General features: G+C 45.9%; 1 protein-coding gene across 3 annotated transcripts in view; it reads right to left on the bottom strand.

Annotated features, from left to right (window-relative positions):
- Positions 1-16,645, bottom strand: part of melk (maternal embryonic leucine zipper kinase) — a 130,519-nt gene that overhangs the window by 107,744 nt on the left and 6,130 nt on the right. For 2 of the 3 annotated variants that reach the window (XM_071408368.1, XM_071408370.1), the window contains exons 6-10: positions 16,564-16,632; positions 13,526-13,618; positions 11,431-11,529; positions 8,619-8,687; positions 7,163-7,261 (exon numbers count right to left, since the gene is read on the bottom strand). In XM_071408368.1, the coding sequence (XP_071264469.1) occupies positions 7,163-7,261; positions 8,619-8,687; positions 11,431-11,529; positions 13,526-13,618; positions 16,564-16,632 (429 nt within the window). The remainder of the gene's footprint in view (positions 1-7,162; positions 7,262-8,618; positions 8,688-11,430; positions 11,530-13,525; positions 13,619-16,563; positions 16,633-16,645) is intronic. The other variant, XM_071408369.1, reaches the window with a different exon arrangement.

Genomic DNA, 16,645 nt, shown 5'->3' with positions numbered 1-16,645 from the left:
AGAGACAACTAAAGGTGTCGACCCTCCACATCTAGAGACAACTAAAGGAGTCGACCCTCCATATCTAGAGACAACTAAAGGTGTCGACCCTCCACATCTATCCAGACAACTAAAGGTGTCGACCCTCCACATCTATCAAGACAACTAAAGGTGTCGACCCTCCACATCTATCAAGACAACTAAAGGTGTCGACCCTTCACATCTAGAGACAACTAAAGGTGTCGACCCTTCACATCTAGAGACAACTAAAGGTGTCGACCCTCCACATCTAGAGACAACTAAAGGTGTCGACCCTCCACATCTATCAAGACAACTAAAGGTGTCGACCCTCCACATCTATCAAGACAACTAAAGGTGTCGACCCTCCACATCTATCAAGACAACTAAAGGTGTCGACCCTCCACATCTAGAGACAACTAAAGGTGTCGACCCTCCACATCTATCAAGACAACTAAAGGTGTCGACCCTCCGCATCTATCAAGACAACTAAAGGTGTCGACCCTCCACATCTATCAAGACAACTAAAGGTGTCGACCCTCCACATCTATCAAGACAACTAAAGGTGTCGACCCTCCACATCTATCAAGACAACTAAAGGTGTCGACCCTCCACATCTATCAAGACAACTAAAGGTGTCGACCCTCCACATCTATCAAGACAACTAAAGGTGTCGACCCTCCGCATCTATCAAGACAACTAAAGGTGTCGACCCTCCACATCTATCAAGACAACTAAAGGTGTCGACCCTCCACATCTATCAAGACAACTAAAGGTGTCGACCCTCCACATCTATCAAGACAACTAAAGGTGTCGACCCTCCACATCTATCAAGACAACTAAAGGTGTCGACCCTCCACATCTATCAAGACAACTAAAGGTGTCGACCCTCCGCATCTAGAGACAACTAAAGGTGTCGACCCTCTACATCTAGAGACAACTAAAGGTGTCGACCCTCCACATCTATCAAGACAACTAAAGGTGTCGACCCTCCACATCTATCAAGACAACTAAAGGTGTCGACCCTCCACATCTAGAGACAACTAAAGGTGTCGACCCTCCACATCTATCAAGATCACTAAAGGTGTCGACCCTCCGCATCTATCAAGACAACTAAAGGTGTCGGCCCTCCGCATCTATCAAGACAACTAAAGGTGTCGACCCTCCACATCTATCAAGACAACTAAAGGTGTCGACCCTCCACATCTATCAAGACAACTAAAGGTGTCGACCCTCCACATCTATCAAGACAACTAAAGGTGTCGACCCTCCGCATCTATCAAGACAACTAAAGGTGTCGACCCTCCGCATCTATCAAGACAACTAAAGGTGTCGACCCTCCGCATCTATCAAGACAACTAAAGGTGTCGACCCTCCGCATCTAGAGACAACTAAAGGTGTCGACCCTCCACATCTATCCAGACAACTAAAGGTGTCGACCCTCCACATCTATCCAGACAACTAAAGGTGTCGACCCTCCACATCTATCAAGACAACTAAAGGTGTCGACCCTCCACATCTATCAAGACAACTAAAGGTGTCGACCCTTCACATCTAGAGACAACTAAAGGTGTCGACCCTCCACATCTAGAGACAACTAAAGGAGTCGACCCTCCACATCTAGAGACAACTAAAGGAGTCGACCCTCCACATCTAGAGACAACTAAAGGAGTCGACCCTCCACATCTAGAGACAACTAAAGGTGTCGACCCTTCACATCTAGAGACAACTAAAGGTGTCGACCCTCCACATCTAGAGACAACTAAAGGAGTCGACCCTTCACATCTAGAGACAACTAAAGGTGTCGACCCTCCACATCTAGAGACAACTAAAGGTGTCGACCCTCCACATCTAGAGACAACTAAAGGTGTCGACCCTCCGCATCTAGAGACAACTAAAGGTGTCGACCCTCCACATCTATCAAGACAACTAAAGGTGTCGACCCTCCACATCTATCAAGACAACTAAAGGTGTCGACCCTCCGCATCTAGAGACAACTAAAGGTGTCGACCCTCCACATCTATCAAGACAACTAAAGGTGTCGACCCTCCACATCTAGAGACAACTAAAGGAGTCGACCCTCCACATCTAGAGACAACTAAAGGAGTCGACCCTCCACATCTAGAGACAACTAAAGGTGTCGACCCTCCACATCTATCAAGACAACTAAAGGTGTCGACCCTCCGCATCTATCAAGACAACTAAAGGTGTCGACCCTCCACATCTATCAAGACAACTAAAGGTGTCGACCCTCCACATCTAGAGACAACTAAAGGTGTCGACCCTCCACATCTATCAAGACAACTAAAGGTGTCGACCCTCCACATCTATCAAGACAACTAAAGGTGTCGACCCTCCGCATCTATCAAGACAACTAAAGGTGTCGACCCTCCACATCTATCAAGACAACTAAAGGTGTCGACCCTCCGCATCTAGAGACAACTAAAGGTGTCGACCCTCCGCATCTAGAGACAACTAAAGGTGTCGACCCTCTACATCTAGAGACAACTAAAGGTGTCGACCCTCCACATCTATCAAGACAACTAAAGGTGTCGACCCTCCACATCTATCAAGACAACTAAAGGTGTCGACCCTCCACATCTAGAGACAACTAAAGGTGTCGACCCTCCACATCTATCAAGATCACTAAAGGTGTCGACCCTCCGCATCTATCAAGACAACTAAAGGTGTCGGCCCTCCGCATCTATCAAGACAACTAAAGGTGTCGACCCTCCACATCTATCAAGACAACTAAAGGTGTCGACCCTCCACATCTATCAAGACAACTAAAGGTGTCGACCCTCCACATCTATCAAGACAACTAAAGGTGTCGACCCTCCACATCTATCAAGACAACTAAAGGTGTCGACCCTTCACATCTAGAGACAACTAAAGGTGTCGACCCTCCACATCTAGAGACAACTAAAGGAGTCGACCCTTCACATCTAGAGACAACTAAAGGTGTCGACCCTCCACATCTAGAGACAACTAAAGGTGTCGACCCTCCACATCTAGAGACAACTAAAGGTGTCGACCCTCCGCATCTAGAGACAACTAAAGGTGTCGACCCTCCACATCTATCAAGACAACTAAAGGTGTCGACCCTCCACATCTATCAAGACAACTAAAGGTGTCGACCCTCCGCATCTAGAGACAACTAAAGGTGTCGACCCTCCACATCTATCAAGACAACTAAAGGTGTCGACCCTCCACATCTAGAGACAACTAAAGGAGTCGACCCTCCACATCTAGAGACAACTAAAGGTGTCGACCCTCCACATCTATCAAGACAACTAAAGGTGTCGACCCTCCGCATCTATCAAGACAACTAAAGGTGTCGACCCTCCACATCTATCAAGACAACTAAAGGTGTCGACCCTCCACATCTAGAGACAACTAAAGGTGTCGACCCTCCACATCTATCAAGACAACTAAAGGTGTCGACCCTCCACATCTATCAAGACAACTAAAGGTGTCGACCCTCCGCATCTATCAAGACAACTAAAGGTGTCGACCCTCCACATCTATCAAGACAACTAAAGGTGTCGACCCTCCGCATCTAGAGACAACTAAAGGTGTCGACCCTCCGCATCTAGAGACAACTAAAGGTGTCGACCCTCTACATCTAGAGACAACTAAAGGTGTCGACCCTCCACATCTATCAAGACAACTAAAGGTGTCGACCCTCCACATCTATCAAGACAACTAAAGGTGTCGACCCTCCACATCTAGAGACAACTAAAGGTGTCGACCCTCCACATCTATCAAGATCACTAAAGGTGTCGACCCTCCGCATCTATCAAGACAACTAAAGGTGTCGGCCCTCCACATCTATCAAGACAACTAAAGGTGTCGACCCTCCACATCTATCAAGACAACTAAAGGTGTCGACCCTCCACATCTATCAAGACAACTAAAGGTGTCGACCCTCCACATCTATCAAGACAACTAAAGGTGTCGACCCTCCACATCTATCAAGACAACTAAAGGTGTCGACCCTCCGCATCTATCAAGACAACTAAAGGTGTCGACCCTCCGCATCTATCAAGACAACTAAAGGTGTCGACCCTCCGCATCTAGAGACAACTAAAGGTGTCGACCCTCCACATCTATCCAGACAACTAAAGGTGTCGACCCTCCACATCTATCCAGACAACTAAAGGTGTCGACCCTCCACATCTATCAAGACAACTAAAGGTGTCGACCCTCCACATCTATCAAGACAACTAAAGGTGTCGACCCTTCACATCTAGAGACAACTAAAGGTGTCGACCCTCCACATCTAGAGACAACTAAAGGAGTCGACCCTCCACATCTAGAGACAACTAAAGGTGTCGACCCTCCGCATCTAGAGACAACTAAAGGTGTCGACCCTCCACATCTATCAAGACAACTAAAGGTGTCGACCCTCCACATCTATCAAGACAACTAAAGGTGTCGACCCTCCACATCTAGAGACAACTAAAGGAGTCGACCCTCCACATCTAGAGACAACTAAAGGTGTCGACCCTCCGCATCTAGAGACAACTAAAGGTGTCGACCCTCCACATCTATCAAGACAACTAAAGGTGTCGACCCTCCACATCTATCAAGACAACTAAAGGTGTTGACCCTCCGCATCTAGAGACAACTAAAGGTGTCGACCCTCCACATCTATCAAGACAACTAAAGGTGTCGACCCTCCACATCTATCAAGACAACTAAAGGTGTCGACCCTCCACATCTATCAAGACAACTAAAGGTGTCGACCCTCCACATCTATCAAGACAACTAAAGGTGTCGACCCTCCACATCTATCAAGACAACTAAAGGTGTCGACCCTCCACATCTATCAAGACAACTAAAGGTGTCGACCCTCCACATCTATCAAGACAACTAAAGGTGTCGACCCTCCACATCTATCAAGACAACTAAAGGTGTCGACCCTCCACATCTATCAAGACAACTAAAGGTGTCGACCTCCACATCTATCAAGACAACTAAAGGTGTCGACCTCCACATCTATCAAGACAACTAAAGGTGTCGACCCTCCACATCTATCAAGACAACTAAAGGTGTCGACCCTCCGCATCTAGAGACAACTAAAGGTGTCGACCCTCCACATCTATCAAGACAACTAAAGGTGTCGACCCTCCACATCTATCAAGACAACTAAAGGTGTCGACCCTCCACATCTATCAAGACATCTAAAGGTGTCGACCCTCCACATCTATCAAGACAACTAAAGGTGTTGACCCTCCACATCTATCAAGACATCTAAAGGTGTCGACCCTCCACATCTATCAAGACAACTAAAGGTGTCGACCCCCCACATCTAGAGACAACTAAAGGTGTCGACCCTCCGCATCTAGAGACAACTAAAGGTGTCGACCCTCTACATCTAGAGACAACTAAAGGTGTCGACCCCCCACATCTAGAGACAACTAAAGGTGTCGACCCTCCGCATCTAGAGACAACTAAAGGTGTCGACCCTCTACATCTAGAGACAACTAAAGGTGTCGACCCTCCACATCTATCAAGACAACTAAAGGTGTCGACCCTCCACATCTATCAAGACAACTAAAGGTGTCGACCCTCCACATCTATCAAGACAACTAAAGGTGTCGACCCTCCACATCTATCAAGACAACTAAAGGTGTCGACCCTCCACATCTAGAGACAACTAAAGGTGTCGACCCTCCACATCTATCAAGATCACTAAAGGTGTCGACCCTCCGCATCTATCAAGACAACTAAAGGTGTCGGCCCTCCACATCTATCAAGACAACTAAAGGTGTCGACCCTCCACATCTATCAAGACAACTAAAGGTGTCGACCCTCCACATCTATCAAGACAACTAAAGGTGTCGACCCTCCACATCTATCAAGACAACTAAAGGTGTCGACCCTCCACATCTATCAAGACAACTAAAGGTGTCGACCCTCCACATCTATCAAGACAACTAAAGGTGTCGACCCCCCACATCTAGAGACAACTAAAGGTGTCGACCCTCCACATCTATCAAGACAACTAAAGGTGTCGACCCTCCACATCTAGAGACAACTAAAGGTGTCGGCCCTCCACATCTATCAAGACAACTAAAGGTGTCGACCCTCCACATCTAGAGACAACTAGAGGTGTCGACCCTCCACATCTATCAAGACAACTAAAGGTGTCGACCCTCCACATCTAGAGACAACTAGAGGTGTCGACCCTCCACATCTAGAGACAACTAAAGGTGTCGACCCTCCACATCTAGAGACAACTAAAGGTGTCGACCCTCCACATCTATCAAGACAACTAGAGGTGTCGACCCTCCACATCTATCAAGACAACTAAAGGTGTCGACCCTCCACATCTATCAAGACCACTGGAGAACTGGGCCAGCCACCCTTAAATAGCACCTGGGCCAGATCAGGTGTAACACATCCTGACAAACGAGGTGACACCAATCGGTTCGCCCTACCTGCTAACGAGCTATATGTGCTAAAGTCCAACCTCCAAACATACAAGGAAAAACAAAAGCCTGTAACAAGGCGCGTTCGGGGGTTCTTAGGTGTGTGTGTGTGTGTGTGTGTGAGAGTGTGTTTAGGTGTGTGTGTGTGTGTGTGTGTGTGTGTGTGTGAGAGTGTGTTTAGGTGTGTGTGTGTGTGTGTGTGTGTGTGTGTGTGTGTGTGTGTGAGAGTGTGTTTAGGTGTGTGTGTGTGTGTGTGTGTGTGTGTGTGAGAGTGTGTTTAGGTGTGTGTGTGTGTGTGTGTGTGTGTGTGTGTGTGTGTGTGTGAGAGAGTGTGTTTAGGTGTGTGTGTGTGTGTGTGTGTGTGTGTGTGTGTGTGTGAGAGTGTGTTTAGGTGTGTGTGTTTAGGTGTGTGTGTGTGTGTGTGTGTGAGAGTGTGTTTAGGTGTGTGTGTGTGTGTGAGAGTGTGTTTAGGTGTGTGTGTGTGTGTGTGTGTGTGTTAGGTGTGTGTGTGTGAGAGTGTGTTTAGGTGTGTGTGTGTGTGAGAGTGTGTTTAGGTGTGTGTGAGTGTGAGTGTGTGTGTGTGTGTGTGTGTGTTTAGGTGTGTGTGTGTGTGTTTAGGTGTGTGAGTGTGTTTAGGCGTGTGTGTGTGTTTAGGCGTGTGTGTGTGTTTAGGCGTGTGTGTGTTTAGGTGTGTGTGTGTGTGTGTGTGTTTAGGTGTGTGTTCTTACAGGTTGCTTGCTGTGCCACTCTACAGGACCGTCGTAGCCAATCATCGTCCAGGGGTGGTCTAGGAGTTGTCTGATGGTCACACGATGCTTAGGATCCACCTACACACACACACAATCAATACCTCCTACTGTACAAAACCTGACGTCACACAATCAATAACTCCTACTGTACAAAACCTGACGTCACACAATCAATACCTCCTACTGTACAAAACCTGACGTCACACAATCAATAACTCCTACTGTACAAAACCTGACGTCACACAATCAATACCTCCTACTGTACAAAACCTGACGTCACACAATCAATACCTCCTACTGTACAAAACCTGACGTCACACAATCAATACCTCCTACTGTACAAAACCTGACGTCACACAATCAATACCTCCTACTGTACAAAACCTGACGTCACACAATCAATACCTCCTACTGTACAAAACCTGACGTCACACAATCAATACCTCCTACTGTACAAAACCTGACGTCACACAATCAATACCTCCTACTGTACAAAACCTGACGTCACACAATCAATACCTCCTACTGTACAAAACCTGACGTCACACAATCAATACCTCCTACTGTACAAAACCTGACGTCACACAATCAATACCTCCTACTGTACAAAACCTGACGTCACACAATCAATACCTCCTACTGTACAAAACCTGACGTCACACAATCAATACCTCCTACTGTACAAAACCTGACGTCACACAATCAATACCTCCTACTGTACAAAACCTGACGTCACACAATCAATACCTCCTACTGTACAAAACCTGACGTCACACAATCAATACCTCCTACTGTACAAAACCTGACGTCACACAATCAATACCTCCTACTGTACAAAACCTGACGTCACACAATCAATACCTCCTACTGTACAAAACCTGACGTCACACAATCAATACCTCCTACTGTACAAAACCTGACGTCACACAATCAATACCTCCTACTGTACAAAACCTGACGTCACACAATCAATACCTCCTACTGTACAAAACCTGACGTCACACAATCAATAACTCCTACTGTACAAAACCTGACGTCACACAATCAATAACTCCTACTGTACAAAACCTGACGTCACACAATCAATAACTCCTACTGTACAAAACCTGACGTCACACAATCAATACCTCCTACTGTACAAAACCTGACGTCACACAATCAATACCTCCTACTGTACAAAACCTGACGTCACACAATCAATAACTTCTACTGTACAAAACCTGACGTCACACAATCAATAACTCCTACTGTACAAAACCTGACGTCACACAATCAAAACCTGATCATATGTCAAAATCAAAGAGCAAGAGGAGGTTTGGGTGAGTGTGTCTCGTGTGTGTGTGTGTGTGTGTGTGTGTGTGTGTGTGTGTGTGTGTGTGTGTGTGTGTGTGTGTGTGTGTCTCGTGTGTGTGTGTGTGTGTGTGTGTGTGTGTACCTGCATCATCTGGTTGAGTAGCAGGACGCTCCCAGGAGACAGCCAGTGAGGGTTGTTGTATGTACCTCTCTGGAACATTAAAACACGTAGGTTAGTTTACACCGGGGCTTTGAATCGGGATTTCATACGATACCAAATATTTAGTTGAGCAAAAGACAAAACAAACTGTCCCGGTTGAACCGTTTCTCCAGAGAAGACAAACTGTCCCGGTTGAACCGTTTCTCCAGAGAAAACAAACTGTCCCGGTTGAACCGTTTCTCCAGAGAAGACAAACTGTCCCGGTTGAACCGTTTCTCCAGAGAAGACAAACTGTCCCGGTTGAACCGTTTCTCCAGAGAAGACAAACTGTCCCGGTTGAACCGTTTCTCCAGAGAAAACAAACTGTCCCGGTTGAACCGTTTCTCCAGAGAAGACAAACTGTCCCGGTTGAACCGTTTCTCCAGAGAAGACAAACTGTCCCGGTTGAACCGTTTCTCCAGAGAAAACAAACTGTCCCGGTTGAACCGTTTCTCCAGAGAAGACAAACTGTCCCGGTTGAACCGTTTCTCCAGAGAAAACAAACTGTCCCGGTTGAACCGTTTCTCCAGAGAAGACAAACTGTCCCTGTTGAACCGTTTCTCCAGAGAAGACAGTTCTGAACTATATTAGTGACGATAAATGTTTTCCCTTCTACCGTGTCAGAAATAGCTGGCTGAACTATTTGTTAAACAACCATGTCCTGTCATGTTACCTTGGATACCTAGCTAACAACCATGTTCTGTCATGTAACCTTGGATACCTAGCTAACAACCATGTTCTGTCATGATACCTTGGATACCTAGCTAACAACCATGTTCTGTCATGTTACCTTGGATACCTAGCTAACAACCATGTTCTGTCATGTTACCTTGGATACCTAGTTAACAACCATGTTCTGTCATGTTACCTTGGATACCTAGCTAACAACCATGTTCTGTCATGTTACCTTGGATACCTAGCTAACAACCATGTTCTGTCATGTTACCTTGGATACCTAGCTAACAACCATGTTCTGTCATGTTACCTTGGATACCTAGCTAACAACCATGTTCTGTCATGTTACCTTGGATACCTAGCTAACAACCATGTTCTGTCATGTTACCTTGGATACCTAGCTAACAACCATGTTCTGTCATGTTACCTTGGATACCTAGCTAACAACCATGTTCTGTCATGTTACCTTGGATACCTAGCTAACAACCATGTTCTGTCATGTTACCTTGGATACCTAGCTAACAACCAATGTTCTGTCATGTTACCTTGGATACCTAGCTAACAACCATGTTCTGTCATGTTACCTTGGATACCTTGCTAACAACCATGTTCTGTCATGTTACCTTGGATACCTAGCTAACAACCATGTTCTGTCATGTTACCTTGGATACCTAGCTAACAACCATGTTCTGTCATGTTACCTTGGATACCTAGCTAACAACCATGTTCTGTCATGTTACCTTGGATACCTAGCTAACAACCATGTTCTGTCATGTTACCTTGGATACCTAGCTAACAACCTTGTTCTGTCATGTTACCTTGGATACCTAGCTAACAACCATGTTCTGTCATGTTACCTTGGATACCTAGCTAACAACCATGTTCTGTCATGTTACCTTGGATACCTAGCTAACAACCATGTTCTGTCATGTTACCTTGGATACCTAGCTAACAACCATGTTCTGTCATGTAACCTTGGATACCTAGCTAACAACCATGTTCTGTCATGTTACCTTGGATACCTAGCTAACAACCATGTTCTGTCATGTTACCTTGGATACCTAGCTAACAACCAATGTTCTGTCATGTTACCTTGGTCGCAGTTGCAAATGAGAACTTGTTCTCAACTAGCCTACCTGGTTAAATAAAGGTGAAATAAATAAAAAATAAAAAAATACCTAGCTAACAACCATGTTCTGTCATGTTACCTTGGATACCTAGCTAACAACCATGTTCTGTCATGTTACCTTGGATACCTAGCTAACAACCATGTTCTGTCATACCTAGCTAACAACCAATGTTCTGTCATGTTACCTTGGATACCTAGCTAACAACCAATGTTCTGTCATGTTACCTTGGATACCTAGCTAACAACCATGTTCTGTCATGTTACCTTGGATACCTAGCTAACAACCATGTTCTGTCATGTTACCTAGCTAACAACTATGTTCTGTCATGTTACCTTGGATACCGAGATAACAACCATGTTCTGTCATGTTACCTTGGATACCGAGATAACAACCATGTTCTGTCATGTTACCTTGGATACCGAGCTAACAACCTTGTTCTGTCATGTAACCTTGGATACCTAGCTAACAACCATGTTCTGTCATACCTAGCTAACAACCAATGTTCTGTCATGTTACCTTGGATACCTAGCTAACAACCAATGTTCTGTCATGTTACCTTGGATACCTAGCTAACAACCAATGTTCTGTCATGTTACCTTGGATACCTAGCTAACAACCATGTTGTCATGTTACCTTGGATACCTAGCTAACAACCATGTTCTGTCATGTTACCTAGCTAACAACTATGTTCTGTCATGTTACCTTGGATACCGAGATAACAACCATGTTCTGTCATGTTACCTTGGATACCGAGATAACAACCATGTTCTGTCATGTTACCTTGGATACCGAGCTAACAACCTTGTTCTGTCATGTAACCTTGGATAACATATAACAACCCTGTAACTTTACCAATAGACACAGTATCTAATAACAACCCTGTAACTTTACCAATAGACACAGTATCTAATAACAACCCTGTAACTTTACCAATAGACACAGTATCTTACGGTGATTTTCCTGTAGAGGACCATACAGTTGTCATCATCAAAGGGCAGACATCCACACAGCAGAGCATAGAGCAGTACCCCCATACTCCACACATCAGCCTGGTAACACAACACACATTATATATCCACACAGCAGAGCATACAGCAGTACCCCCATACTCCACACATCAGCCTGGTAACACAACACACATTATATATCCACACAGCAGTACCCCCATACTCCACACATCAGCCTGGTAACACAACACACATTATATATCCACACAGCAGTACCCCCATACTCCACACATCAGCCTGGTAACACAACACACATTATATATCCACACAGCAGTACCCCCATACTCCACACATCAGCCTGGTAACACAACACACATTATATATCCACACAGCAGAGCAAACAGACACACACACACACACACACACACACACACACACACACACACACACACACACACATACATACATACAAACTTTGTGGTCACTTAGAAATGCATTTTTTTGTCCATTAAAATAACCGCATTTGAGGGTTCGATTACAGGCTCAAAATGTCCAGAAACAAATAACTTTCTTCTGAAACTCATCAGCCTATTCTTGTCCTGAGAAATGGAGGATATTCTCAACATCAACAGTGAAGAGGCGACTCTGGGATGCTTGGCCTTCTAGGCAGAGTTGCAAAGAAAAAGCCATATCTCAGACTGGCCAATAAAAATAAAAGATTAAAGATGGGCAAAAGAACACAGACACTGGACAGAGGAACTCTGCCTAGAAGGCCAGCATCCCGGAGTCGCCTCTCCACTGTTGACGTTGAGACTGGACAGAGGAACTCTGCCTAGAAGGCCAGCATCCCGGAGTCGCCACTTCACTGTTGACGTTTAGACTGGACAGAGGAACTCTGCCTAGAAGGCCAGCATCCCGGAGTCGCCTCTTCACTGTTGACGTTGAGACTGGACAGAGGAACTCTGCCTAGAAGGCCAGCATCCCGGAGTCACCTCTTCACTGTTGACGTTGAGACTGGACAGAGGAACTCTGCCTAGAAGGCCAGCATCCCGGAGTCACCTCTTCACTGTTGACGTTGAGACTGGACAGAGGAACTCTGCCTAGAAGGCCAGCATCCCGGAGTCACCTCTTCACTGTTGACGTTGAGACTGGACAGAGGAACTCTGCCTAGAAGGCCAGCATCCCGGAGTCGCCTCTTCACTGTTGACGTTGAGACTGGACAGAGGAACTCTGCCTAGAAGGCCAGCATCCCGGAGTCGCCACTTCACTGTTGACGTTGAGACTGGACAGAGGAACTCTGCCTAGAAGGCCAGCATCCCGGAGTCGCCTCTTCACTGTTGACGTTGAGACTGGTGTTTTGCGGGTACTATTTAATGAAGCTGCCAGTTGAGGACTTGTGAGGTGTCTTTCTCAAACTAGACACTCTAATGTACTTGTCCTCTCGCTCAGTTGTGCACCGGGGCCTCCCACTCCTCTTTCTATTCTGGTTAGAGCCAGTTTGCGCTGTTCTGGGAAGGGAGTAGATCACAGCGCTGTACGAGATCTTCAGTTCCTTGGCAATTTCTCGCGTGGAATAGCCTTTATTTCTCAGAACAAGAATAGACTGACGAGTTTCAGAAGTTCTTTGTTTCTGGCCATTTTGAGCCTGTAATCGAACCCACAAATGCTGATGCTCCAGATACTCAACTAGTCTAAAGAAGGGCAGTTTTATTGCTTCTTCAAATCAGGACAACAGTTTTCAGCTGTGCTAACATAATTGCAAAATCGTTTCCTAATAATCAATTAGTCTTTTAAAATGATCAACTTGGATTAGCTAACACAACGTGCCATTGGAACACAGGAGTGATGGTTGCTGATAATGGGCCTCTGTACACCTAATGTAGATATTCCATTAAAAATCAGTCGTTTCCATCTACAATAGTCATTTACAACGTTAACAATGTCAACACTGTATTTCTGATCAATTTGATGTCATTTTAAATGGACATTATTTTTTTGCTTTTCTTAAACGAACAAGTACATTTCTAAGTGACCACACACTCATTATATTCACACACACCCAGACATATTGAATCCCCCCCCCCAGCGAGCGTCTCACCTCGGAGCCGATGTAGGCTTTCCCCTGGATGAGTTCTGGAGCAGCATAGGCCGGACTTCCACAACACGTCATCAACTCATATCCCAGACCCCCCTGTAAAGACAGACTGTGATTAGACCGGACTACCCCAACAGGTCATCAACTCATATCCCAGACCTCCCTGTAAAGACAGACTGTGATTAGACCGGACTACCCCAACAGGTCATCAACTCATATCCCAGACCTCCCTGTAAAGACAGACTGTGATTAGGCCGGACTACCCCAACAGGTCATCAACTCATATCCCAGACCCCCCTATAAAGACAGACTGATTAGGCCGGACTACCACAACAGGTCATCAACTCATATCCCAGGCCCCCCTGTAAAGACAGACTGTGATTAGGCCGGACTACCACAACAGGTCATCAACTCATATCCCAGACCCCCCTGTAAAGACAGACTGTGATTAGGCCGGACTTCCACAACAGGTCATCAACTCATATCCCAGACCCCCCTGTAAAGACAGACTGTGATTAGGCCGGACGACCACAACAGGTCATCAACTCATATCCCAGACCCCCCTGTAAAGACAGACTGTGATTAGACTAGACTACCACAACAGGTCATCAACTCATATCCCAGACCTCCCTGTAAAGACAGACTGTGATTAGGCCGGACTACCCCAACAGGTCATCAACTCATATCCCAGACCCCCCTATAAAGACAGACTGATTAGGCCGGACTTCCACAACAGGTCATCAACTCATATCCCAGACCCCCCTGTAAAGACAGACTGATTAGGCCGGACTACCACAACAGGTCATCAACTCATATCCCAGACCCCCCTGTAAAGACAGACTGTGATTAGGCCGGACTACCACAACAGGTCATCAACTCATATCCCAGACCCCCCTGTAAAGACACTGTGATTAGGCCGGACTACCACATCATCAGTCCAGACCCCCTCTATAAACAGTGATTAGACTGGTCTACCCCCATCATCAGTCCAGACCCCCTCTATAAACACAGTGATTAGACTGGTCTACCCCCATCATTAGTCCAGACCCCCTCTATACAACACAGTGATTAGACTGGTCTACCCCCATCATTAGTCCAGACCCCCTCTATAAACACAGTGATTAGACTGGTCTACCACATCAGTCCAGACCCCCTCTATACAACACAGTGATTAGACTGGTCTACCCCCATCATCAGTCCAGACCCCCTCTATAAACACAGTGATTAGACTGGTCTACCTCATCATCAGTCCAGACCCCCTCTATAAACACAGTGATTAGACTGGTCTACCCCCATCATCAGTCCAGACCCCCTCTATAAACACAGTGATTAGACTGGTCTACCCCCATCATCAGCCCAGACCCCCTCTATAAACACAGTGATTAGACTGGTCTACCCCCCCATCATCAGTCCAGACCCCCTCTATAAACACAGTGATTAGACTGGTCTACCGCCCATCATCAGTCCAGACCCCCTCTATAAACACAGTGATTAGACTGGTCTACCGCCCATCATCAGTCCAGACCCCCTCTATAAACACAGTGATTAGACTGGTCTACCCCCATCATCAGCCCAGACCCCCTCTATAAACACAGTGATTAGACTGGTCTACCCCATCAGGCCAGACCCCCTCTATAAACACAGTGATTAGACTGGTCTACCCCCATCATCAGTCCAGACCCCCTCTATAAACACAGTGATTAGACTGGTCTACCCCCATCATCAGTCTAGACCCCCTCTATAAACACAGTGATTAGACTGGTCTACCCCATCAGTCCAGACCCCCTCTATAAACACAGTGATTAGACTGGTCTACCCCCATCATCAGTCCAGACCCCCTCTATAAACACAGTGATTAGACTGGTCTACCCCCATCATCAGTCTAGACCCCCTCTATAAATACAGTGATTAGACTGGTCTACCCCCATCATCAGTCCAGACCCCCTCTATAAACACAGTGATTAGACTGGTCTACCCCCATCATCAGTCCAGACCCCCTCTATAAACACAGTGATTAGACTGGTCTACCCCCATCAGTACAGACCCCCTCTATAAACACAGTGATTAGACTGGTCTACCCCCATCATCAGTCCAGACCCCCTCTATAAACACAGTGATTAGACTGGTCTACCCCCATCATCAGTCCAGACCCCCTCTATAAACACAGTGATTAGACTGGTCTACCCCATCATCAGTCCAGACCCCCTCTATAAACACAGTGATTAGACTGGTCTACCCCATCATCAGTCCAGACCCCCTCTATAAACACAGTGATTAGACTGGTCTACCCCCATCATCAGTCCAGACCCCCTCTATAAACACAGTGATTAAGGAGGACTTAGCACACAGAACACATGAATCAAATCTATATATTTATAGACAATGACCACTAAGCCTTGACACATATCACAGAGACAACAAACAGAGAGACAACAAACAGAGAGACAACAAACCGTTGGTTTGGTACAGAGACAACAAACAGAGAGACAACAAACCTTTGGTTTGGCACAGAGACAACAAACAGAGAGACAACAAACCTTTGGTTTGGCACAGAGACAACAAACAGAGAGACAACAAACCTTTGGTTTGGCACAGAGACAACAAACAGAGAGACAACAAACCTTTGGTTTGGCACAGAGACAACAAACAGAGAGACAACAAACCGTTGGTTTGGCACAGAGACAACAAACAGAGAGACAACAAACCTTTGGTTTGGCACAGAGACAACAAACACAGAGACAACAAACCTTTGGTTTGGCACAGAGACAACAAACAGAGAGACAACAAACCTTTGGTTTGGCACAGAGACAACAAACAGAGAGACAACAAACCTTTGGTTTGGCACAGAGACAACAAACAGAGAGACAACAAACCTTTGGTTTGGCACAGAGACAACAAACAGAGAGACAACAAACCTTTGGTTTGGCACAGAGACAACAAACACAGAGACAACAAACCTTTGGTTTGGCACAGAGACAACAAACAGAGAGACAACAAACCTTTGGTTTGGCACAGAGACAACAAACAGAGAGACAACAAACCTTTGGTTTGGCACAGAGACCAAAGTCAATCAGTTTCAGGTTGTGGTCTTCATCTAGCAACAGGTTCTCCTGGGGGAGGGGA

This window comes from Salvelinus alpinus, chromosome 6 (genome assembly GCF_045679555.1).
Source record: "Salvelinus alpinus chromosome 6, SLU_Salpinus.1, whole genome shotgun sequence".
Taxonomy (NCBI): domain Eukaryota; kingdom Metazoa; phylum Chordata; class Actinopteri; order Salmoniformes; family Salmonidae; genus Salvelinus; species Salvelinus alpinus.
The sequence above is the reverse complement of the archived record's forward strand: the minus strand, read 5'-3'. Positions and strand labels throughout refer to the sequence as shown.